The sequence below is a fragment of the Hemitrygon akajei genome, chromosome 3 (genome assembly GCF_048418815.1).
Source record: "Hemitrygon akajei chromosome 3, sHemAka1.3, whole genome shotgun sequence".
Taxonomy (NCBI): Eukaryota; Metazoa; Chordata; class Chondrichthyes; order Myliobatiformes; family Dasyatidae; genus Hemitrygon; species Hemitrygon akajei.
In genome coordinates this window covers 42,696,627-42,722,877 of record NC_133126.1, presented here as the reverse complement: position 1 = coordinate 42,722,877, position 26,251 = coordinate 42,696,627, and the positions used below count along the sequence as shown (strand labels likewise).

The 26,251-nt window shown below is 39.9% G+C and overlaps 1 protein-coding gene across 7 annotated transcripts in view; it reads left to right on the top strand.

The window, feature by feature from the left end:
- The window catches only part of LOC140724911 (ena/VASP-like protein), a 249,431-nt gene that overhangs the window by 87,265 nt on the left and 135,915 nt on the right, over positions 1-26,251 (top strand). The window contains exon 1 of one of the 7 annotated variants that reach the window (XM_073039681.1): positions 25,349-25,480. The exons of the other annotated variants lie outside the window; for them this stretch is intronic. Coding sequence (XP_072895782.1) covers positions 25,470-25,480 — 11 coding nt within the window. The 5' untranslated portion in view covers positions 25,349-25,469. Of the gene's footprint in view, positions 1-25,348; positions 25,481-26,251 lie in introns of those variants that run through there. 7 annotated transcript variants of the gene reach the window in all.

Genomic DNA, 26,251 nt, shown 5'->3' with positions numbered 1-26,251 from the left:
AGGTGAAAGATTTAAGAGGAACATGAGGGGAAACTTCTTCACTCAGAGGGTTGTGAGAGTGTGAAATGAGCTGCCAGCAAAAATAGTGCATGTGTTTAAGAGAAGTTTGGATAGATACATGGATAGTAGGGGCATGGAGTGCTAAGGTCCTAGAGCAGGTTGATGGGAGTAGACAGTTTAAATGTTTTGATATGGACTAGAAGGGCTGAAGGACCCTCTGTACTTTTCAATGACTCTTTGACTCTACACTTACTGTATTTTGTTATTAGTATTCTGGTGCTGCATAATAACAAGTTTCATAACATACATGGGTGCTATTAAACATGAATCTGATTCTGATGTGCAATGTATTGTTTAGCTCAAAAAAATCAGACTTCAATAGATTTTAAATTTAGAAGATGAGACAGTAAAATGTGAAAATAATTGTGGGGGCAGAATAGTTTTTCAAGGCACTGTAAAATTTACAAAGACCAATTAATTCATATAAACGGTGACACAATTTTAAATCAATTTATATTTTGAACTTTAAGTGAAAAGCAAAAGCTGTAGATGCTTGAAGTCTGACATAAAAATTGGAGGATGGAATCATTCAATAGATTTAGCAGCAACCATGGTGAGGGAAACAAAATGAACATTTTAGATTGATGTCATTAACCCTGTTTCTCTCTCCATAGATACTACTTCACTGTGTTCTTATCATTTTCTGTTTTATTTCAGATTTGTCAACATCTACGGTATTTTTGTTGTTGGATCATTTGTTGTCTGTCAAGCTATGTTATACTTTTCTTCCTCTACACCTCCATCTTGTATAGACCTTTGTGCAACTAATTTCCCATTACTGTTAACACTTTAAATCTAAAATAATAAAATTCTGATGAGAACTAATATGTTTTCATATTTTAGAATATCTTTATGGTTGGTGCAACAAATAGGCTTGGATAAAACATTTATTATATTGTAATTAAGAATATAAGCAAAAAGCTGTGAGTAATAAATTAGTAATAACTGAGAGAAACCTATTGTGTGACTCCAGTGAGAGGTTGCAGGAAGCCTTTAAAGGTCAACCACACTGAAACATATTTTTGCGCGCGCTATTTTCAGAATAGAGCTGATAACAAAGGTGCAGTCTATCTAAAACAGAAACGGTAAACAGTTCATAAAAATTCTAAATCATGTTCAACATCAGCAATCTGCCACAATATTTGGATTTAAGCATTGGCTCCGTCACAATCACTGATTGCTATGAACTGCAAAAGTATTATTAAAAAGTATTTTGTTTTGAGTAGTTGTGTAATTTTCTCAGAATATGTAAGTCGAGCAATAGAAAAAAGCATGATATATGTGAAAACCACAGAACAGCTATCTCAGATGTGTATGTGTGGACTGTGTCAGGTGGTGGCTGAATACATTTTGGGTTTAAGGTGGCAAAATAGTGAGTAAGATGGCTTTTGAGATCATTTTAACTTTATGACATTTAAAAATTTGAAAAACATGAATAATGGATGATTTTTAAATGGTACCCTTTGATAAAATAGTCTCTTGAATTCACCATCCACATTTTTATGATCTCGCACCTGTCTGTTTTTCTCCACTGACATTTCTCCATAGCTATTATACTTTATTTTGCATTCTGTTATTGCCTTACCTTGCTCTAACTCAGTGCACTGTGTAATGATTTAATCTTATGAATAGAATGTAAAATAATTTTTTCACTGTAACTTGATGCATCTGACAATAATAAACTAATTCCATAGCTGTATTTTGATTGTGTGTCAATCATATTGGATAGAGGCTTATCAGTAACTAATTAGTACATGTCAGTTGTCTCCATTGGTAGAAGTAGGTAAAGAATTTAGTACTTTACCAGTCATTACATTCTGTATGACTCTGGACTGTATATTTCTGCATCAACTTGGTTTATCATCAGAGATCCATGGTATTACTATACCAGGTAACCAAGACTGGGACCCTTACTCAAAATAACTCCTAGTATTAAAATAAATCATCCATCGCTGATAAGTGGCATAAAGTCTAAGGAATGAGAATAGTTTTGAGGTTTTAGGGTGGAACAATGTGGACTTCTCACCCAAAATCATAAAACAATCTGATTAAAATGCTGATTTATGAAACATTTGGTAGAATGTATGCCTCTGAATCAGGAGATTTCAGTTCAAATATGTCTGCAAATTTAAGCACGTAACCTAGATTGTACTGATTTTTCGAGGTGCTATCTACAGGAAAAGCATTGAAAAATCAAACAATGGAACCTTTTTTATACTCTCGTATGGCATACAATAAATAAAAATAACATAGTGGGAAGAGGAAGTGGTAAGACAACCTTTATAAGCCACTTTCTCTCCACTACTGTTGATAGAAATATTCATCCAAAGTTGGTATCAGTAATCAATATTTTATTTTCTTATCACCATCCATGAGAACAGATTTTTCTTGTGTAACTGAATATCATGCATCTGCTTGACCACAGTACAAAAGAAAAGGCCACCATAAAAACATACCAAACTAAAGTTACTGTACCATACTGCAAACAGACATTAATCACCATTGTGCATCCCTCTCAGTTCAAATTATTCAAGGATCTATAGAATCTTTCCAGATGAAGGATCCTTCCAATTCATCAGCACTATTTTACAATTTTGTATATTACATTTGACATTTACCATGTGATTCCTTCATTGAAGAACTCAAACTTGAATGAGTACGTCACTGAACTCCACCATTCAGTTTGCAAAATATTTAGATGGTGTGTTTTTGGGCAATTGAGTAATCTGATGCTTTGCTGTCTCCAAGGGAGTTTGGTGAAGTTGGGAGCAAAGTGTGTGACCTAGTGGCCAGGAGGCCTGGACTCCAGGTGCAAACCCATGATTAACTCCATTGCTTTTCTCTGATTGAGGTGTTGAGCAAGGTTAAAGTTGATGAAGCTGAGAGTGGAGGATGGCCAGTGGTTTGCTGCATCTGCTTGAATTTGATGGCTCTTCCTCTCCCTCATGCTATTTGCTGTCGGAGAAAAGTGCAGGAGTCTTGTGTCCTATGTTGCAAGGTCTGATTGGCGATGCTCATGGCTGTGGTCTCATTTTTTGGGGATATTTGAGGTCCATGATGCATGTATTTCTGGATTCTAGTTACTCTTTTGGTATTTTTTGAGCAGTTTGATCAATGGTGATTGATGCAGAATGGGGTGCTTTGGCGAAGAGTGGTCTGCAGTCGTCTAGCGATGCTGAACTGAACTAAACTGAATACCCCTGGACTCCTGGTTTGATGTCTATATTCTATGTGTTGTTCACTTGCTTTTTGCCATTTGCACTATTTTCTCTTTTCTCAATGAACAATGGTGTTGATGTTTTCTTTGAGCGGGTTCCACAGTATTACTTTGTTTTGTGGCTGCCTACAGGAGGACGAATCTTAGAGTTGATTTCTGTATACATACTTTGATAATAAATGTACTGTAAATCTCTGAATCAGTAACTTTAATTCTCTCAATCCACCCTGAAGACTTCGGCCTCCTACATTGTTCCAGCGTTCTCCCGGTAACTGCTTGGGTTTCCTCCAGGTGTTCCAATTTTCTTCCACATAGGTTAATTGGTCTTTGTAAATTGTCCCATGATTCGGCTAGGATTAAATCAAGGGGTTGCTGAGTGGTGTGGTTGAAAGGGCTGGAAGGGTCTATTCCATGCTGTATCTCAATACATTTAAAAAAAATATCAAATATAAGTTCAGGAAAGAGCACATGGTATTTCAACAACTTCACATTTTCCCTTCTCCACAGATGTTGTTAAATATTACAGTTTAATTTTCTTGCCGTTTCTGTTTCTAATTCTGATTGCCAGTATTTAAATTGGTGTCTACTTGGACATCTTTGCTCTGTACCCCATTATAACCCCATTATAGAGATCCCCTTTCTTCTTTCCAGCCTCTCCCACCACCATCCCTTTCTGCAAAAGATGCTTGATTTTTGCACTTTACAGCTCTGATTAAGTGCAACAGAAAAATTGACCCTCCATGGATACTGTCTGGCCTGTGCTTCCAGCATTTTCCATGTTTGTTTGGATGTTATTAGTGTTCTTTTACCTCTCTTGATATTCTCACTCAAAGGTTGCCGTCACTTGACTAATGAAAAATTGTTGACCTTTAGTGGAGGAGGATGGAAATGATCTTGTAAGTTCACCTTGAGCAATTCTGGGCCAAAAGCCATGCTGTGGACTGCAGTGTCTGGAAAGTCCAGGGTGGTTGTTGGTTAAGACACATTAAACACCTTGGTTTCCCTGGCTGTGTAAGTCTAGGAAAGACGACCTCCAACCCTGCCAAACTCATGAGATTGAGGCATACTCCCACCCCAAACCTCTGTTTGTGTGGATGCTATATAATCTGCTACCCTATTACAAATTGCTACTACAAAATAACAGACAGTACATTGCATGCAATTAAAGGAATTATATTTATGAATCTTAACTAAAGGGTTAATAAAGAATAATACAAAGAAAAGAGCCCATTCTAATTAAAGAGTCAAATGTGCACAAATTGGAGCTCATATGGAACTTCTGTGTCACTCAAGAGCTGGGCCCTCGTCATCGTGAACACCCACACCACCTTCCGAACTTTGCTTACAATCCATCTCGAACAAATGCTATGACCGATTTTCTCCAGCATCTTTTCCCTCTATCCCCCACGGAAGAAAAGCCCAAGACCAACCTTATTTTCCCTCACCAAGAAGACCTGCTGCTAATTGGGTGGCACACATTCCACATCATACCTTATCTTCAACAGTAACCTAAAAATGCTGAAAACAGAGCAGCTGAAAACATACTGCTCTTACAGAACTGCCAAAATGAAATACGGTACATACAGCATAACAGTAACAGTATGAACCAAAGCATTACACACAGAAGTAAGCATAAACCCTGAATGGTGTAGATGAAAGAATTTTTTTTCCCAGTGGTGTGGGGGCAAACATCTCATGTGCAGTGAAGCCACTGCCATTTTCTAGGATATCCTAATGACTTGTTGGAGGATAGTTTGCAAACCCCTATGGATCACAGATATGGTGGCATTGCAATGGCAGCAAACTGATCTGGCACAGTTCTGAGTTTGTGCAGGAGTCAGGCATTGGTCATAGTTAACTTTGTTCTGAACTGAAATGCCTTGGTCATCAGTTGTTATATAATAGGTTGCTTCACATGTCTGCCCCAAACTGCCACCAGTTCATGGTGGAGAAGAACATCAATCTTTGTCGATATAACTGTGCCAACCTGTAGGTACATTCACGTTTGGGACCTGTCCTGGACCCAGCACATAAAAGCAATTGTGAAGAAAGCACGACAGCACCTCAACTTCATTAGGAATCTGCAGAGATTTGACATGTCATCAAAAACTCTGACAAAGTTCTGTAGGTGTGTAGTGGAGAGTGTATTGACTGGCTGCATCACAGCCTAGTATGGATACACCAATGCTTTTGAATGGAAAATCCTACAAAAGGTAGTGGATTTGACCCAGGGTATCATGGGTAAAAACTTCCCAATCATTGAGCACATCTACATGAAATGCTATTGAGGGAAAGCAGCATCCATCATTGGAGATCCTCACCACCCAGGCCATGCTCTTTTCTCGCTGCTGCCAACAGGTAAAAGGTCCAAATGCCTCAGCACTCGCATCACCAGGTTCAGGAACAGTTACTACCCCTTCAACTATCAGGCCCTTGAACAAAAGGGGATAACTACCCTCACTTGCCTATCCATTCAGATGTTTCTACAACCAATGATCTCACTTTAAGGACTCTTTATCTTGTTATTTCATGTTCTAGTTATTTATTGTGATTTGTTTATATTTGCATTTGCACAGATTGTTGTCTTCTGCACTCTGGTTGATCTTTCATTGATCCTGTTTTAGTTATTTTTCTATAGAATTGGTGATTATGCCCGCAGAAAAAGGAATTTCGGAGTTGTATATAGTGACATATTGGTACTCTGATAATAAAATTTACTTTGAACTTTGATTTCTTTACATTGAATGCAGGATTTCAAGGAGGCTTCCCAATGGACCACATGTTTCAGTGTGTATAGTTTTTACAGATTAGCACTAATGGCCCCATTAGAGTTCACAACAGAATTTCTGCATATGTTTACAACATACAAGTCATTCAACAGCACTATCTATGTTCCCTGTCAATAACAGAGTATAAGCTAACCATGAAATAGGGAGCTTTTATGCCATATGATGTTTCCTGGCCAGATTTGATGTCTTGCATATCTGAAAAGATAATAAAGTAGGTTTGACATGGGGATTGGAAAAATGTTGGAAATATATGACCAGGTCATCACAGCTTGCAGATTAGGAATACAGGATGAGGAAGAGGTAATGTGGTGGTAAAAATATTAGTTAAAATGAATACCATCATCTTCAGTGGCATTAACTAGTCCCCTAGTCACGGTCTGAACTGTGGTGATCTGTAATAATAATCATCAAGGGGTAAGATCATGCAAACAGCTCTGAACAACTCCTGTTAGCTCTTGCTACCAATGATGTACACTACACCTTTTCCTGCAAGTCGTGGAGAGGATTATTGAGCTTAGGTAATGTGTTTGGGCAGTGTGTGTGTGTGTGTGCGTGTGTGCGTGCGTGCGTGCGTGCGTGTAAGCTGTAAGAGGCATATCTAAGGCAAGTGATACATAAAGCATAAGAATATCAGATAGAACTGGTGAATAATACAGAATCGTTGCAAATGATGAGTGAGAAAGTAGTAATTCAGATAGTATAAGAAGCTATTATATAGTTGGTGCAATATGGCATTTACTGATCTTGACAATTTGAATACGGATGCATCACTGCATCCACAGATTCAGGCTTAACTCCTGACATCAATGTCTGCAGCTCTTTGCCACTGCTTTTCCATCGGGAGATTAGACAACTCCTGGAAGAGTACAAAATGTAAACCTTTATCAAAATCACCAGAAAAAAAATCTAACCATTTTCACATTGTTCTTTGTAAAAGCATGCTTTGTGCAAATTACTTCATTATGACAATGACCACACTGTACATCATTGGCTTAAAAATGCTAAGGACTTGATGAGGTAATGAAGGGATTATTTGCAAGTAAAAATATTTCTGCTACTACCTAATCACCTAATCAGTTATCAAGCATGACTTAGAGTATAATGTTTTACATTCCTTGTGATATTAGGGGCAGCATATAGTGTAATGCTTTTACAGTGGCAGCAATTTGGGTTCAAATTGGCTGCTGTCTGTAAGGAGTTCATATGTTCTCCCTGTGACTATGGGCTTTCTTCTGAGTCTTCAAGCTTCCTCCCACATTTCAAAGACATACAGGTTAGTAGGGTAATTGGTCACATGGGTGGCGCAGGCTCATTGAGCTGGAAGAGCCTGTTACCTTACAAAATAAATTAAGAGCTACCAAAGGAATTCAAATCAATTTTAGCCCAATTAGTTTCATGCAATTGCTCTGAACAGCAAACTTAAATCAAAATTCTAGTCAAAGTAAATATACGTCATTCTGTACATGCTTCTAGTTCCACAGATCATGCCTAACTTGCTGACTTTTTCTAGAGTCGCTTGATTTAGAAAGTAGAAGAGTTCAGCACAGGAACAGGCCTGTCTGCCCAAATATTTTGGAACGTGGGAGGAAAGCAGACTACTCAGAGGAAACCTATGTGGTTGTGGGAAGAACATACAGACTCCTTACAGACCAAGGAGAAGGACAGGTCACTGGTGCTGTATTAGCGTAATAATTACCGTTACATTGCTGCTATCCATTATCCTATGTCTCTCATAATTTATATACTTTATCAGGTGGTCCCTAAGCCTCTGTGATGCTCCAGAAAAAACAATCCAAGTTTAACCAACTTCTTCTTATAGCTAAAGGTCTCTAATCCAGGCAACAATCTAGTTAACCACTTTTGCATCCTCTCCCATCCCTTAACATCCTTCCTGTAATACAGTGACCAAAACTGTGTACAAAGCTCCACATGTGCTTTAACCAAAGTTTATATGACTGCAACTTAACTTCCTTTTGTACACTATATCATGACATATGAAGGCAGGTAAGTCAGATGCCTTCTTTGCCTATCTACTTTTGTTACCACTTTCACAAAGCTATGGACTTACACCTCAGTGCTCCTAAAAGTCCTGCCATTTCCTCAGACTTCTCAAAATACATGACCTCACGTTTGTCCAGATTAAACTCTACCTGCAATTTCTCTGTTAGTATTTCCAGATGATCTATATTCTGCTGAATTCTATGGCAACCTTCCGCACTACTTCACAAGTTTTTGTGTTGTCTGTTAACTTGCTGATCAGCCCACCTGAAATTTTATCCAAATCATATGTATGTATGTATGTATGTATATCACCAACAATAGGGATCCCAGCACTGAACACCACTAGTCTCAGATCTCTAGTCAGAATTACACTGCTCCACAATGACCTTGTGTTTTCTATGGCCAGCCCAATTTTGAATCTACGAAATCTTCATAGATCCCATGCGCCTTAATATTCTAGCCTATCATGAGGACCTCATCAATCATCTGTAAACTGTCCCTTTAAAGAAAAAATTTTTTTGTTGAGTATTCTTAGGAATACAAGCTTTCAGATAAGATAATAACCTTGAGAATCGGGGTTTGTTTACCTTGGAGCAAAGAAGGTTGAAGGGAAGTTGAGAGAGAAATGTAACATTATGATGGGTTTAGGTAGGGTAAATGGATAAAAATGATTTCAATTAACAGAAGTATCAAGAAGGGAAGTTGATGTGCTTAAAATGATTGTCAAGGGATCAGTGGGTGACATGATGGAAACCCTTCCTTAAATATATAAAGTGAGTAATCTGGATCTTCCTGCCTAAAAATATATTAATTGTGGCTTTCGAAAGTTAATAAGATAAATATTTGAAGTTTGAAATATATGTAAGGCATTAGGTAAAGAACAAAAGGAGTGGAACTGATTGGATTGCCCTACCAAGACACAGCATATTGTCAAAAGGTTGAATGGCTTAGTTCTGGATTGTAACAATTCCATGCTTCTGAACATATCAAGTTTACTATAGTAACAATTCATTGAAGGACAGGAATGATTTCAATTATTTTGAATTTAGCTAATTGGGAATTTAAATACCTGCCTGTCGAACAGAACCAAGCTATGTAAAATTGTAATGTTTGAAACTAGAATTCACAATATTACATTAAAAAAGTGCTAACATTATTGTCTCAATGTGGTGCAATTTGTAAAGGTCCTTTCACCTGAATAGCTAGTGACAAATGTCAGAAGTCATGGGGTGACAGAGCCGTATAGCACAGAAACAAAGCCCTTTGTCCCAACATGTTTATACCAACTATGAAGCGCCTACCTATATTAGTACCATTTATCTGCCCTTCTTTATTCATGCCTCATCTTAATACTGCTTAAATGTTGTGAGAGAACCTCTGTTCACCAATCAGTCAGGCAATGCTTTCCAATATTCTAACCTTTGTTTGGTAGAAAAAGCTTTTCCTGAAGATTCTCCAAACTCCAGATCATTTGGGAGGCTGAGGGGCTGATTGACATGTGATACAGGGTGGTAGTTACTTCCAAGCTGCAGGAAACAGGTCAGAAGGGGGAAAGTAGATAGGCAGTCAGTGCCGGTACCCCTGTGGTCATTCTCCTCAATAGCAGATATGCCACTTTGGATACTGTTGGGAGAGATGTCCGAGCAGAGGAAAGCCACAATGGCCAGGTCTCTGGCACTGATTCTATCTCTTTGACTCAGAAGGGAAGGAGGGAGAAGAAGTGAACAGTAATGATAGGGGATTCAAAAGTTAGGGAAACAGGAGGTACTGTGAATGAGAACAGGATTCCAGGATGGTATGTTGCTTCCTGAGTGCCAGGGTTAAGGATATTACAGATTGAGTCTGAAGCATTCTTAAGTGGGAGAGTGAGCAACCAGAGGTTGTGGTCCACATTGGTAGGTAGGAATTGATATAGGTAGGAAGGTGATGAGGTTCTGCAAAGGGAGTTAGGTGCCAAGTTAAAGGACAGGACATCCAGAGATGTGATCTCAAGATTGCTACGCATACTATGTGCTAATGAGGCCAGAAATAGGAATATTAATACAGTTTATCATGTGGCTAAGGAGATGGTTTAGGAGGGAGAGCTTCAGATTCTTGGATGATTGGGCTCTCTTTCAGGGGTGGTGGGATCTGTAGAGATGGGATGGTTTGGACTTCATCTGGAGGGGGACTAGCTGATGCTGCCAGGAGAGGGGTGGGGGAGGGTTTAAACAAGTCCCAGGAGGATGGAAACCAGAGCAGTAAATCAGACAGTGGAGTAGTTGAGGGGAAAAGTATTGCTAAGTCTACATACAAATTCAGTAATCAAAAGATGGGACTAAGGTTCTGAGTTGCATATATTTCAATGGAAGGAGTATGGTAGGGAAGGGGGATGATTTTTGAGTGTGGATCAGCATGTTGAATTATGACATTGTAGCCCAATAGTTAAACTTGGCTGCAGGGTGGCAGGAATGGTAGTTCAAGGTATCATTGTTCCGTTGTTTTAGACATGATATAGTGGGAGGGATTAAAAAGGATGGAGTGGCATTACTAGTCAGGGAAAATGTTATGGCAGTGCTTAGACAAGACAGACTGAGCAGCTCATCAACTGAATCTACGTAGGTGGATCTGTAGAATAGGGAAGGAATGTCTACTACGTTTATTCTATTACATTATAGATCACCCAATGGTCAGTGGGATTTAGTGGAGAAAATTTGTATAGAGATTGCAGACTCTTGCAGGTAACATAAGGTTTTGATAGTAGGTGATATTAACTTTCCAAGAGTTCCATGGGATAGAATTTGTCAAAAGTGTTCAGGAAAGTTTCCTTAATCAATATATAAGAGGTACTAGCTAGAGAGAGTATGATACTGGATCTCCTATTAGGGAATGAGACAGGACAGGTGACAGAAGTTCATGTAGAAGAATACTTTGCACCTAGTGATCATGATGCCATTAATTTCAAGACAATTGTGGAGAAGATAGGTCTGGTCCTCAGGTTGAGATTGTAATAGGACAAGGGCCAAATTTGTTGATATCAAAAGGGATCAGGCAAGTGTGGTTTAGAACAAGTTGTTTTCTGGCAAAGATGTGTTTGGTAAGTGAGAGGCCTTCAAATGTGAAAGTTTGAGAGTACAGAGATTATATGTTCCTGTCAGAATAAAAGGCAAGTATAGCAGGTTTAGGGAACCTTGGTTTTTGGGAGATATTAAGGGCTTGGTTAAGAAGAAGAAGAAGAAGAAGAAGAAGAAGAAGGAGATAGGTTGCAGATATAGGTAGCAAGGAACAAATGAGGTACTTGAGTATAAGAAATGCAAGGGAACACTTAAGAAGGAAATCAAGAGGGCTTGATAAAGGCATGAGGTTGCTCCGGCAGACAAGGTGGAGAATTAATGACTTCTACAGATGTATTGAGAGCAAAAGGATAGCAAAGACAAAATCGGTTCTCTGTAAGATCAGAGATGTAGTCTATGTGTAGAGCTGAAAGAGATGGGGAAAATCTTAAATAGATAATTTTGCATCTGTATTTATAGAAGTGAGACAGAATTTCAGTGAGGTCATGGACTGTATACAGATTACAGAGGAGGAAGTGATTGCTGCCTAACAGATTAGAATGGCTAAATCCCCAGGGCCTGACAAAGTGTTCCTTCAGGCCTTGTGGGATGCTAGTGCAGACATTTCAAGGGCCCTAACCAAGATATATAAAACATCCTTAGCCACGGGTGAGGTGCTGGAGGATTGGGGTATAGTTGACGCTGTTCCATTGTTCAAGAAAGGCTCTGAGCATAAATAGGGAAATTATAGGTTGGTGAAGCTGACATCATAGTGTATTCTAAGGGACCAGATATATAAGCATTTGGATAGACAGGGACTGATTAGGGATAGTCACCATGGCTTTCTGCATGATAGGTTGTGCCTAACCAATCTTACAGAGTTTTTTAGAGGAAGTTACCAGGAAACTTGATGAAGACAAGGCAGTAGATGTTGTCTATGTGGACTTTAGCAAAGCCTTTGACAGTATCCCTCATTGGAGGTTGGTCAAGAAAATTCAGTCTTTTAGTACAGTATTCAGGACGTAAATTGGATTAGACTTTGACTTTGTAGGAGAAGCCCGAGAGAGTGGTAGATCGATGGTTGCTCCTGTGACTGGAGGCCTGTGACAAATGGTGTTCTGCAGAGATTAGTGCTGGGTCAGTTGTTGTTTGTCATCTGTTTCAATGATCTGAATGATAATGTGGTAAACTTGATCAGTAAAATTGCAGATGACACCAAGATTGTGGGTGTAGTGGACAGCAAGGAAGACTCTCAAAGCTTGCAGTGGGATCTGGACCAGATGGAAAAATGGGCTAAAAAATGGTAGATGGAATTTAATGCAGCAAGTGTGAGGTTTTATATTTTAGGAGGACAAACCAGGATGGGACTTGCACATTGAGCAGTAGGTCACGGAGGAGTGCAGTAGAACAGATGGATTTGGGAATAATTCCTTAAAAGTGGTGTCACAGGTTGATAGGGCCATGAAGAAAGCTTTTGACATTTTGGCCTTAATAAGTTAAAGTACAGAATACAGGAGTTGGGATGTTATGTTGAAGTTTTATAAGATGATAGTGAAGCCTAATTTGGAGTATTGTGCAAAGTTCTGGTCACCTACTACAGAAAAGATATCATGAAGCTTAAAAGAGTGCAGAGAAAATTTACAAGGATATTGTTAGAACTTCAGCATCTAAGTTTTAAGAAAAGATTGAATAGATTAGGACTTTATCCCATAGAGCATGGGAGAATGAGGGGAGATTTGATAGAGGTATAATCAATTATGAGGGGTATAGATAGGGTAAATGCAGGCACGTTTTTTCCATTGAGATTGGATGAGACTAGAGATAGAGGTCATGGATTAAAGTGAAAGATGAAATGTTTAAGGGTAAAATGAGGGGAAACTTCTTCATTCAGAGGGAGGTGAGAGTGAGGGATGAGCTGCCAGCGGAAGTGGTGGATGTACGATTTCAACATTTAAGAGAAATTTAGGTAGATACATGGATGGGAGGGGTATGAAGGGAAATGGTTAGGGTGTAGGTCAATAAACTAGGCAGATAATAGATCGGCATGGACTAGATGGGCCAAAAGACCTGTTTATGTGCTGTAGTGTTCTATAACTCTAAACTCTTAACTCTTCATGAAACCTATACCAAATGCCATAGGGAAAAGCTTTCTAACACCTACCTAAAAGTGTCCCTGATAATTTTACTTACCTCTATCAGGTTTTCCTTCAGCTTCTTCCATTCCAACGAAAATAAAATCAGCCTATCCAGTATTCCTTCATAGGCAATATCCTGGTGAATCTGCTCTTAACCCTTTCCAGTGCAATCACAACTTTCCCATTGTGTGGCCATTTGAACTGCTCGCAATTGTTCAGATATGACCTAACCAAATTTTGCTGATGGTGAGGTTTTGTTGCATGCAGGAGTTCATAATGAATCTTGAAAATTGTCTGCTGCATTCTGCAGGTCAATTCCAAAGTTACAGTGCCTAAGCAGCGTAGTCATAATTTCAGCATGACTGCAATCTGCTCAGACATATTCTTCTTCCATCTCCCCCTCCCCCTCTCATTCTCCCTGTCCCTCACTGTCCACTATTGACAGATATCTGCAATTATCACTTTTCGTTTGGAGAGCATTGACTTTGATTGTGATACAGAGAGCCATCAAAGTTGATTATTTAAATAGAGGTCAGTAATTTAAAATAGGATATTAAATATTTAATTCGAAGAACCTTAAATCCCAAATCTAATTAAAATTATTAAAACAAAGAAAAATAAATAATTACTTTCTGAAGCAAACATGAGGAAATCTGCAGATGCTGGAAATTCAAGCAACACACACAAAATGCTGGTGGAATGCAGCAGGCCAGGCAGCATCTATAGGGAGAAGTACCGTTGACGTTTCAGGCCGAGACCCTTCGTCAGGACGTTTTACCCTTTACCTTCACAAGCCTTCCAGGGCCCGCTATAGTGAAGCATCCCCACAGCATGATGCAGCCAGCACCATGCTTCACAATAGGGATGGTGTGTTTTTGATGATGTGCTTTGTTAGCATTACTTTCTGAATTTACCTTCTTACTCAAGACTGATTGCACATCACTGAACTAGACTGGTAAAATACATCTGCCTTTCTCTTCAGTGACTGGATACTATGGTAAGTCTAGTAATGAACAGGAGGTCAGCTGTAGTAACAGTCGACCACCAGCTTGTCTCCAGTTTCTGTGTTTCAGTGCACTGGTATGAAAGTCCAAGACAAATTGACCAACAAAGTGCATATTGTCAGATGGACAGTGTTCCATCTTTTCAGTTATTTACATGACTGTTACTTGAAAGTTGAATCAAACCTAGCCATTCATTAAGCTTCTGCCAGTAGGAATAGTGCATCAAAGTTAAAGGTACATTTATTATCAAAGTATGTATACATAATACAACCTTGAGATTAGTCTCCATACAGGCAGCCACAGAATAAAGAAACCCAAATGAACCCGTAGAAGACCATCAAACACCCAATGAGCAGAAAAAAAAACAAATAGTGCAAAAAATAAAAGTAACTAAGCAAACAGCATTCAGAACAGAAGAACAAACGAAGCCCAAAGCAGGCCACAGCTTCAGCCTCAGTGAACCAAGTGAGATGTTCTCCTAAGGGATTGTCTTTTGGGGGTCCTCAGGTCCACTCAGGATCCACATATTCTGGTGCAGTGGTAACTGTGGTTAGAGGTTGGGTTTTTTGGTTGTTTAGTCTCTCCTTTCATAGCTGTCACTTGTTCTCTGTGGCACACTGGAGGTCACTGTCATGTTGTGCAGCTTCCTCTTGAACAGATTTCCTCCAGATGCATCTATTGAGTGCAATGTCTTCCCAGTTTCTAGATAGCATGTTGAATTTCTTCAGGCTGATTTTGATGTTAGTTTTGAAGAGTTTTGTTTGCCCGCCAGGGCTCGTAACTTTCCTTCAACTAGAATTAAAGGGTCTGTTTGGGGAGACGTGAGTCAGGCATCCAAGTAACATGACCTATCCATCAAAGCTGGTGTTCTTTTCATCACATGTTGAGCTGCTGTTCATGTTGGCCTCCTTCCATTTGCTGGAGTTAGTGCGTCTTCTCTTCCTGATGACCCTCAAAATCTATCGTAAGGTTCTTGGGTGGTATTGTTCCTGGGCTTTCAGGTGTTTACTGTAAGTAAGTATATAACATATCACTATGATTATGAATATAGTGTCTGTAAAAAGTATTCCCCCCCCCTTGGGAATTTCATTATTTTATTGTTTTACAATTAGCACAGCAGATTTAATTTGGCTTTTTGACACTGATCGACAGAAAAAGACTCTTTTGTGTCAAGGTGAAAACAGATCTCTGAACCAAATTAATTACAAGTATAAAACACAAAATACAGGATTGCATAAGTATTCACCCCCCTCAAATAGTATTTAGTAGATGCACCTATGACAGCAATTACAGCCTCAGTCTTGAGTCTGTATGGATAGGTCTCTATCAGATTTGGACGTCTGGACACTGCAATTTTTCCCCATTCTTCTTTACAAAACTACTCAAGTTCTGCAGATTGTGTGAGGGTCATGAGTGAACAGCCTTTCCAAATCCAGCCACAAATTCTCAATTGGATTGAGGTCTGGACTTTGACTTGGCCACTCCAGGACATTAACTTTGTTGTTTTTAAGCCATTCCTGTGTAGTTTTGGCTTTATGCTTGGGGTCATTGTCTTGCTAGAAAACAATCTTCTCCCAAGTTGCATTTCTTTTGTAGACTTGCAGACTGTATCAGGTTTTCCTCCTGTATTTTGCTGCTTTCATTTTACCCTCTACCTTCACAAGCCTTCCAGGGCCTGCTATAGTGAAGCATCCCCACAGCATGATGCAGCCAGCACCATGCTTCACGATAGGGATGGTATATTTTTGATGATGTGCTTTGTTAGCCTTACGCCAAACATAGCATTTAGTCTCATGGCCAAAAAGCTCAATTTTGGTTTCATCAGACCATAGAACCTTCTTCCACCTGACTTCAGAGTCTTTCACGTGCCTTCTGGCAAACTCTAGCTGAGACTTCATGTGGGTATTTTTCAACAGTGACTTTCTCTTTGCCACTCTCCCACAAAGCTGCAACTGGTGAAGTACCTGGGCCACTGTTGTTGTATGCACAATCTCTCTCATTTTAGCCACTGAAGCTTGTAATTCCTCTAGTTGTCAAAGGTCTCTTGGTGACCTCCCTCACTAGTCCCCTTAGACCATAAGCATAGGAGCAGAATTAGGCCATTGAGCCCACTGAGTCTGCTCCGCCATTCTATCTTGTCTGATCCTGGATCCCACTCAACCCCATATACTTGCCCTTTCACCATATCTTTTGATGCCCTGACCGATCAGGATACTATCAACTTTCATGTTAAATATACCCATAGACTTGGCCTCCACCGCAGTCTATGACAGAGCATTTCACAGATTCACTACCTTCTGGCTAATAAAATTCTTCCTTACCTCTGTTCTAAAAAGTTGCCCCTCAATTTTGAGGCTGTGCCCTCTAGTTCTGGATACCCCCACTATTGGAAGCATCCTTTCCATATTTACCCTATCTAGTTCTTTCAACATTCGTTAGGTTTCAATGAGATCCCCCCACATTCTTCTAAATTCCAGTGAGTATAGGCCAAAAGCTGCCAAACACTTCTCATACATTAACCCCTTCATTCCCAGAATCATCCTCATGAACCTCCTCTGGACTGTCTCCAATGATAACACATCTTTTCTGAGATAAGAGCCCAAAGCTGTTGACAATAATGCAAGTGCAGCCTGACTAGTGTCTTATAAAGCCTCAGCATTATCTCTTTGCTTATATATTCTATTCCCCTTGAAATAAATGCCAACATTGCATTTGCCTTCTTTACCACAGACTTAACCTGTAAGTTGACCTTCTGGGATTCTTGCACGAGGACTTATTGCACAGTCACTCAGTTTTTGAGGATGGCTTCCTCTAGGCAGATTTATGGCTGTGCCATACTCTTTCCATTTCTTGATGATTGACTTAACTGTACTCCAAGGGATATTCAGTGACTTGGAAATTTTCTTGTGTCCATAACATGACTTGTGCTTTTCACAGAGTTGTTTGAAGTGTTCTTTTGTCTTTGTGGTGTAGTTTTTGCTAGGATACTGTCTCACCAGCAGTGGACCTTCCATACACAGGAGTATTTTTACTACAGCCATTTGAATCATCTTGACTGCACACAGGTTTCCAAAACAGATCTCCATTTAACTAATTTTGTGTCTTCAAAAACCGATTGGCTGTACCAATGATGATTTGGTGTGTCATACTAGAGGGGGTAAATACTTATGCAATTAAGTATTTTGTATTTTATATTTGTAATTAACTTAGATCTCTTTGTAGAGATCTGTTCTCACTTTGCCATGAAAGCGTCTTTTTTCTGTTGATCAATGTCAATAAATCCAAATTAAATCCACTGTGATTCAATGTTGTAAAACTATAAAACATGAAAACTTCTGCGGGGTGCATGCCTATTATAGGCACTGAAACTACATCATATAAGACATAACAACTCAGAGACCTTGGCTTTGACACCATTTTGTGCAGCTGGATCCTAGAATTTTTTTATTTATTCAGTTAAGGGATGTGGGCATTGCCAGCTAAGCCAGCATTTATTGCCCATCCCTAGTTGCCCTTGAGAAGGTGGTGATGAGCTGCCTTCTTGAACCACTGCAGTCCCTGAGGTGTGGATACATCCACTGTCCTTTTAGAGAGGGAATTCCATGATTTTGACTCAGTGACTATGAAGGAACAGCAATAATGTTTCCAAGCCAGGATGGTGGGTGACTTGGAGGGGGATTTCCAAGTGGTGGTGTTCCCAGGTATCTGCTGTTCCCATCCTTCTAGATGGTAGTGGGTCTGGAAGGTACTGCCTTAGAAACTTTGGTCTGCTGTTGCAGTGCATCTTGTAGATAGTACACACTACTGCACCTGTTCATTGATGCTGGAGGGATTGGATGCTTGTGGAAGAGGTACCAATCAAGTAGGCTGCCTTGTACTGGATGGTATCAAGCTTCTTGAGTGTTGTTGGAGCTGCACTCATCCAGGCAAGTGGCGAGTATTCCATTACACTTCTGACCTTCGCAAGGCGGAAGGTCCTGATGGAGTACTGGTAAGGCTCTGAAAACTTGTGCCAACCAACTAGCGGGAGTACTCAAGGACATTTTCAACCTCTCAGTGCTACAGGCGAAAGTTCCCACTTGCTTCAAAAAGTTACAATTATACCAGTGCCTAAGAAGAATAATGTGGGCTGCCTTAATGACTATCGCCCAGTAGCATTCGCATCAACAATGATGAAATGCTTTAGAGGTTGGTCATGACTAGACTGAACTCCTGCCTCAGCAAGGACCTGGACCCATTGCAGTTTGCCTATCGCCACAATAGGTCAACGGCAGACGCAATCTCAATGGCTCTCCACACTGCTTTAGTCCACCTGAACAACACAAACACCTACGTCAGGATGCTGTTCATCGATTTTAGCTCAGTATTTAGTACTATCATTCCCACAATCCTGATTGAGAAGTTGCAGAACCTGGGCCTCTGTACCTCCCTCTGCAGTTGGATCTTTGACTTCCTAACTGGAAGACCACAGTCTGTGCAGATTGGTTATAATATATCCCCCTTGCTGACAATCAACACTGGCGCATCTCTGGGGTGTGTGCTTAGCTCACTGTTCTACTTTCTATATACACGTGTCTATGTGGCTAGGCATAGCTCAAATCCCAACTATAAATTTCCTGACAGTTCAACCATTGTTGGTAGAACCTCAGATGGTGATGAGAGGGGGTACTGGAGTGAGATACGCCAACTAGTGGAATGGTGCCGCAGCAACAACCTGGCACTCAACGTCAGTAAGACGAAAGAGTTGATTGTGGACTTCCAGAAGGGTAAGACGAAGGAACACATACCAATCCTCATAGAGTGATCAGAAGTGGAGAGAGTGAGCAGCTTCAAGTTCCTGGGTGTCAAAATCTCTGAGGATCTAACCTGGTCACAACATATCGATGTAGTTATAAAGAAGGCAAGACAGCAGCTATACTTTATTAGGAGTTTGAAAACATTTGGTATGTAAACAAATACACTCAAAAACATCTACAGTTATACTGTGGAGAGCATACTGACAGGCTGCATCACTGTCTGGTATGGAGGGGCTACTCCACAGAACAGAAAGAAGCTGCAGAAACTTGTAAATCTAGTCAGCTCCATCTTGGATACTAGCCTACAAAGTACCCAGGACATCTTCATGGAGCAGTGTCTCAGAAAGGCAACGTCCATTATTAAGGACCTCCAGCACCCAGGGCATGCCCTCTTCTCACTGTTACCATCAGGTAGGAGGTACAGAAGCCTGAAGGCACACACTCAGTAATTTAGGAACAGCTTCTTCCCCTCTGCCATCTGATTCCTAAATCACCACCTCACTTTTTTAAATATACAGTGTTTCTGTTTTTGCACGTTTTTAATCTATTCAATATATGTTATTTATTTATTTATTTATTATTATTATTGTTTTTATTTTGTTTTCTCTGCTAGATTATGTATTGCATTGAGCTGCTGCTGTTAGGTTAACAAATTTCACATCATGCCAGTGATAATAAGTCTGATTCTGATTCTGAGCTGAGCCTTGTAGATGGTGGACAGGCTTTGGGGAGTTGGGAGGTGAGTTACATGCCACAGGATTCCTAGCCTTTTACCTGCTCTGGTAGCCATGGTGTTTATATAGCTAGACCAGTTCAATTTCCTATCAATGGTAACTTCCATGATGTTGATAGTGGCAGATTAAGTGATGGTGATACCACTGATGGTTAAAGTCTCTCTTGTTGGAGGTGGTCATTGCCTGGCACTTGCGTGGCTCGAATGTTACTTGTCAGCCGAAGCCTGGATATTGTCCAGGTCCTGCTGCATATGAGTATGAACTGCTTCACTATCACCCGTCAGATCTCCAGCAGGTGATAAGAATGGGTTCCCTCATCTCTGCCCCTTTGACCCTCAACACAGGAGCCCCCCCTCCTCTATTTCCTACACACTCACACAGTCGTTGCCACACATAGTTCTAAACTACTGATCAAATTTGCAAATGGCACATTGATCGGCTTTATTTAAAACAATGATGAGACAGCCTGCAGAGGAGAAGTCATCACCCTGACACAGTGGTGCCAAGAAAAGAACCTATCCCTCAATGCTGGAAAAGCAAAGGTGTTGATTGTGGATTACAGGAGGAATGGAGACAGGCTAGACCCTATTGACACCAATGCGACATCACCCACGGATCTCACCTGGGTGGTACATACTGGCTGTATGGTAAAAAAAAAGCACAACAGTGCCTCTTCCACTTCAGATGGCTGAAGAAGTTCAGTATGAGTCCCCAAATCCTCAGGACTTTCTATAGAGACACCATCGAGAATATTCTGACTGGCTGTGTCATCGCATGGTACGAGAACTGTACCACAGTGGCAGGGCACCGCAGAGAATGGTGCAGACATCCCAGTGCATCTGTACTCAAGACATTTGTAAGCATCGGGTATGTAAAAAGCACTCAGAGAATCATCAGGGACTCCAGCCACCCCAACCATAAACTGTTTCAGCTGCTACTGTCCAGCAAATGGTAGCACAACATTAAGGCTATGACCAATAACCTCCAGGACCACTTCTTTTACCAGGCCATCAGATTTATAAATTCACATTGATCTGATTGGATATCTGACTGTACATACATGTATACAAAACAATTATGTGTACAATTTTAGTGTTTAGGTAATATCCTCCCACATTTCCCCCCTCTATTTTGCTTATACATTGTGATGGAGACACGGCATAAAGATTTTTACTCCCTTGGATGTAAATAATTAGTTAATAGATAAATATCTTTTGTTTGTTTCCTTTTTTATCTGTGTGACTTTGCGCTGTTGGTTTTAAAAGTTGCTGATCTGTAATTTCTTTGCTGAGGTCTGCTGAGTGTTCCAGTAAATTATTTTCTATTCCATACCCTGTGTTGAATGACTTGTGTTTCCTATTTCTCTTTGCTAGTGGTCCATCTGATTTGCTAACACTGCACTTTGTTGCTGAACAAGAACCAATCCACTACACACAACCATCTCCTACTTTAAACTCTTGGCAGAATTTCAACTAATAAGATCATCAGAGAATCTGCTTGTGGCAGACCTGGATGGGAAAGGGAGCTGGCATTCAAAAGGAGGAAATAGATTTAAAATATTAAACTATCTTTTCCAGCCCCATTGCCCTTCATTTTTATATTTATTTTTGGATAAAATTCATAATGCCACTGTAGAGTATTTATTTATTTCAGAATAGAAATTGTATAGCACCATATGAGTGCCAAGACATTAATATTATACCTCTGTTCATTGTTCTCTAGCACAGACTGTATCATGATGAACAGTAATTCAAAAAGATGTATGGAGGCAGTCTGTAGTATTTTCCTGCAGTGGTTTCCTGGAAAACTTGATCTATCATTTATCTTTGCTCTCAATACAAATTGATACATTCGTCTGAAGGTTCTTAGTGGACAGTCCATCTTGCCTTCTTGCTGATAATCTTATGGTCGCAGAAGCCAGCCTTCAGCAAATTTGAATCACTCCATACGATATCAAGATATAGCTGAGAGCAATGGATACAGCCAAGACTATGGGATTGGACGGCATCTTGGCTGTTGTGTTGAAGAGATTAACTCCAGAAATAGTTATGCCTCAAAGCTAAACTGTGCTTGTGCAGTTACAACAGTGGCATCCAGAGATGGTGAAAATTCACCAATTATGTCCTGGACATAAAAAGCAGGACAGTCCAATCTGACTAATTACTGCCCAATTGGTTTGTTCTCAATCATCTGGTAAAGTTGTCATTGAATATCAAGCAGAACATACTCACCAGTAATCTCTTATCAGTAATCTCTCTGGGTGTCACAGGGCCATTGAACTCCTGTGGTTGGAACCAAAAACGAAGGTGGTTATGTTCAGGCATTCTGGACCTGGATGTGCATGGATTTCTGTATAGATTTGTTCCACTGAGGTAGGAAAAGGGTCGGGTGAAGAAATGTATGGTGAAGGAACCATAGTTGACAAGAGAAGTGGAACATCTAGTCAAAGAGGAAGAAGGAAGCATGCTTAAGGGTTAGAAAGCGAGGTATAAAATAGTCAGGAAGGTGGAAGGGACATGAAAAGGCCTTGGCAGTAGAATTAAAGAAAACTCCAAAGAATTCAACACACATGTGAAAAACAGGAGAATGACTAGAGAGCAGGTAGGACTTACGTGAGGATGTAGAAGAGTTAATTAGTAAGTTTGCAGTTGACACAAAGGTTGTTGGTGATGGTTACAACAATCCAGGATGCAGACCTGGATTGAGAAGTGGCAGATGGAGTTCAATCTGGAAAAGTATGAAGTAATAAATTTTGGAAGATCAAACTTGAAGGCAGTGTACAAGGTTAATGGCAGTATTCTTGCGCAGTGATTTGAGCACATCCAAAGATCCCTCAAAGTCGCTGCGCAAGTTGATAGGGTGGTTAAGAGGGTATAGTGTGTGTTGGCCTTCATTAGTTGGGGGAATATGTTCAAGTGCCACAAAGTAATGCTGCAGCTCTATAAAACTATTGGTGAGACCACACTTGGAGTATAGTGTTCAGTTCTGGTCTCCTCATTATAGGAAGGATATGGAGCTTTAGAGAGAGAGAGAGAGCAGAGAAGATTTACCAGGGTGCTTCCTGGATTGGAGAGCATATCTGATGAGGAAAGGTGAGAGAGCTAAAGATTTTCTCTCTGGAGCGAAGGAAGGTGAGAGGTGATTTGATGGAGTTGTATATTCTGGCATTGGAGAGAGTCCAGAGGAGGTTCACAAGGATGATTCCAGGAATGAAAGGGTTATCATACGAGAAACGTTGGATGGCTCTGGGCCTGTACTCACTGGAATTCAGAAGAATGAGGGGGAATCTCATTGAAATCTTTCGAATGTTGAAAGGCCTAGACAGAGTAGATGTGGAAAGGATGTTTCCCATGGTGGGAGAGTCTGGGACAAGAGGGCATAGCCTCAGGGTAGAGGGGCACCCTTTCAAAACAGATACAGAGAAATTTCTTTAGCCAACGGGTGGTGAATTTGTGAAATTTGTTGCCACATGCAACTGTGGAGGCCAGGTCATTGGGTGTACTTAAGGCAGAGATTGATAGATTCTTGATTGGACATGGCATCAAAGGTTACAGGGAGTAGGCTGGGAACTGGGGTTGAGGAGGAGATAAAAAAGGGATCAGCCATGATTGAATGGCGGAGCAGACTCGATGGGCCAGATGGCCTGATACTGCTCCTATGTCTTATGGTCTTATATGATGATAAGAAGCATAGATAGAGTGGACAACCAGTGGTTTTATTTCCCCAGAATGGCAATGCATAATATGAGAGAGCATAATTTTAAGGCAATTGGAGGAAAGCAGAGGACCAAAATCAGGTAGGTCTTTTACATAAAGGAAGGTAAGTGCATGAAATGCACTGCCCAGAGCAGCCTTAGAGGCAGATGTTTAAAAGCATCTTAAATAAGCACATGAATGAAAGAACAATGGAGGTCTTTGTGGGAGGGAAAGCTTAGATCGATCTTGGAGTAGGTTAAAAGGTTAACACAACATGGTGGGCTGAAGGATCTATTCTGTGCTATGTTCTGTATTCTATGTATTGTGTACTTAAAAAGCTTAACAGCATTCATGACAAAGCATCTGCTTAACTGACATCTCATCCACTAACCTAAGTGTGAATTTTCTCCGCCATGGATTAATTAGATTTGTTTACTGTCATATACACTGGGGTACAACAAAAATCCTTAATCACATGAAACAGAGAGTAAACAGAATATGTGATAATAATAAATATAACAATAAATACAATGACTGGCACAAAACAGCAGAAAGGTACAAAAATTCAGTGCAATCTGGAGTGGAGCAGAAAGAAATGCTAATGTGACGATAATTGAATAACCAAGAGAGGTAACATTCCCAGAAGATTTTTGAAACTTCCCTTCTAGGCTTTTCAAAAGCCTGAAAGTACATACCACTAGGTTCAAGGATAACTTTTATCCTATTGTTATAAGACTATAGAATGGATATCCATGTACAATAAGATGAACCCTGGACCTCACGAACTAACTTATGATAGACTTGCACTTTATTGTTTGGCGGCATTACACTGTATCTGTAATGGTAACACTATATTCTGTTATTGTCTTCCCTTGTATTTCCTCGTGTGATTAAATGATCTGCGTAGACAGCATAAAAAACAAAGTTTGTCACTGTACCTCGGTACATGTGAGAATAATAAACCAACTTATCAACTTGACACTCAAGTGGTGTTACCCTTTGTGGGGTAATCTAGATCCAGGTGATAGAATCATAGAGTTATGCACCACAGGAACAGGCCCTTTGGCTCAGCTTGCCCAATTCCACCAATTTACTGATCTTGAGCATATCCTATAGATCCCTCTATTCCAATCCATACCCTAGTTCAAATGACTTAAACATTGTAATTGTACCCATATCTACAGCTTCCTCTGGCAGTTATTACCCTCTGCCCTCTGTGTGTAAAAAAAAATAAGTTGGCCCTCAGGAACCCTTTAACCAAATGGTTATGGAGAGAATAGGGTTGAAAAAAAGTCAGTCATGAATGAATTGCTCTCCCATACCTCTCTCTGTAACCAAAATCAGGCATCTTTTCACAATTTTTCAATTCTGATGAAGATCGTTGATCTGAAGCATCAGTTATCTTTCTAGCCATGGATGCTGCCTGATAATTTAGAAACACAGCATTTTCAGCTTTCATTTCATGCACCCATATCTGTTGCATGCAGACCTTAAACTACAAGAGGCATTTAAGTGGTAAGGGAAGAAGACTCCCTTAATTTTGAAGGAACAGATCCAGAAAAATACCTTTTTTTTGTACTTGTACATCCTTCAGACTCTCACACGGTCTGTTAGATTGCAATGAGAAAGCAAAGATAGCACCAATTGTGCAAAAATTGAAGTATGCAGGGTATCATGAAAAGGTGAATCATAATACCATGATTATGTGGATGAATCTAATGTATCTGCGCCTTTTATGGTTGAAATTACAATTACAACCACGTGCAGGGTTATTTACGGGGCTGACTGAGTTTCTGTTCCTTTTGTGAGGTTTTGGCTTTTAACATCCTGTTAATTTCTTTTTCTTGTACTTCCTTTTCCTGCTTCATTCTAGGGACCTGTCCAACTTGAAAAATTATGTAGCTTCGTCAGTAGTAAATAAGTTACTGGATTGTGTATGATATTAATTAGCTCCCAGTGACAGCCATTGATTGTAAGTAGAAAAGAAAAACTTAACTTCTTTCGAGATGCCACCTGGGTAAGTAAATATTTAACTTTGAGAAGAAATTGATTTAAATTTTCAGACAGTAAACTCTTTGTTGTCCAGATTTATAGGGACATATCAGCTGTTTGATTCTGTGTAAAGTTATTGTTCATCTTTGTATTTTAACTTATCTTTCATCTACATGACTCATTTTTTCAATTTATGAATGCTGGCTTAGCAATGGGGATTTTAAAATGTGGCGGCAGAGAAGATTATAATTACTGAAAATAAAAATGATCAATGTTGGCCAAACTATAAATTGGAACATAGATATGACACTGTCTTCAGAATTTTGCTTCGGGGCCTATATGTATTTTGTGTGTTTCTGCCTGTTTCTGTTTGAATAGAAAGAGAATGGTCCATATTACAAAAGAGGTGATGCTGGTCGCCTTTAAGTGAATAAAGATGGATAATTCACAGGGACGTAATGAGCGTATGCTGGGACATCATAGAAGTTAGGGGACAAAGTGTTGGGTTCCTAGCTGGGATTTTTTTTATCATCACTAGCCATAGATGAGATACTGGAAAACTGGAGTGTGGTTAATGTTGGTCTTCATTTAAGAAGGGCTGCAAGGACAAACTACCAAGCAAGCCTAAAATCAGCGGAGGGAACATTTCTGGAGAGGATTCTGAAAGACAGGATCTGCCTGCAATTGGAAAGGCAAGGATTGATCATGGATAATCAGCATGGCTTGGTTCATGGGAAATCTTGTCTCATGAATTTAATTGTGATTTTTGGAGAGAAGTCAAGTCAAGTCAAATTTA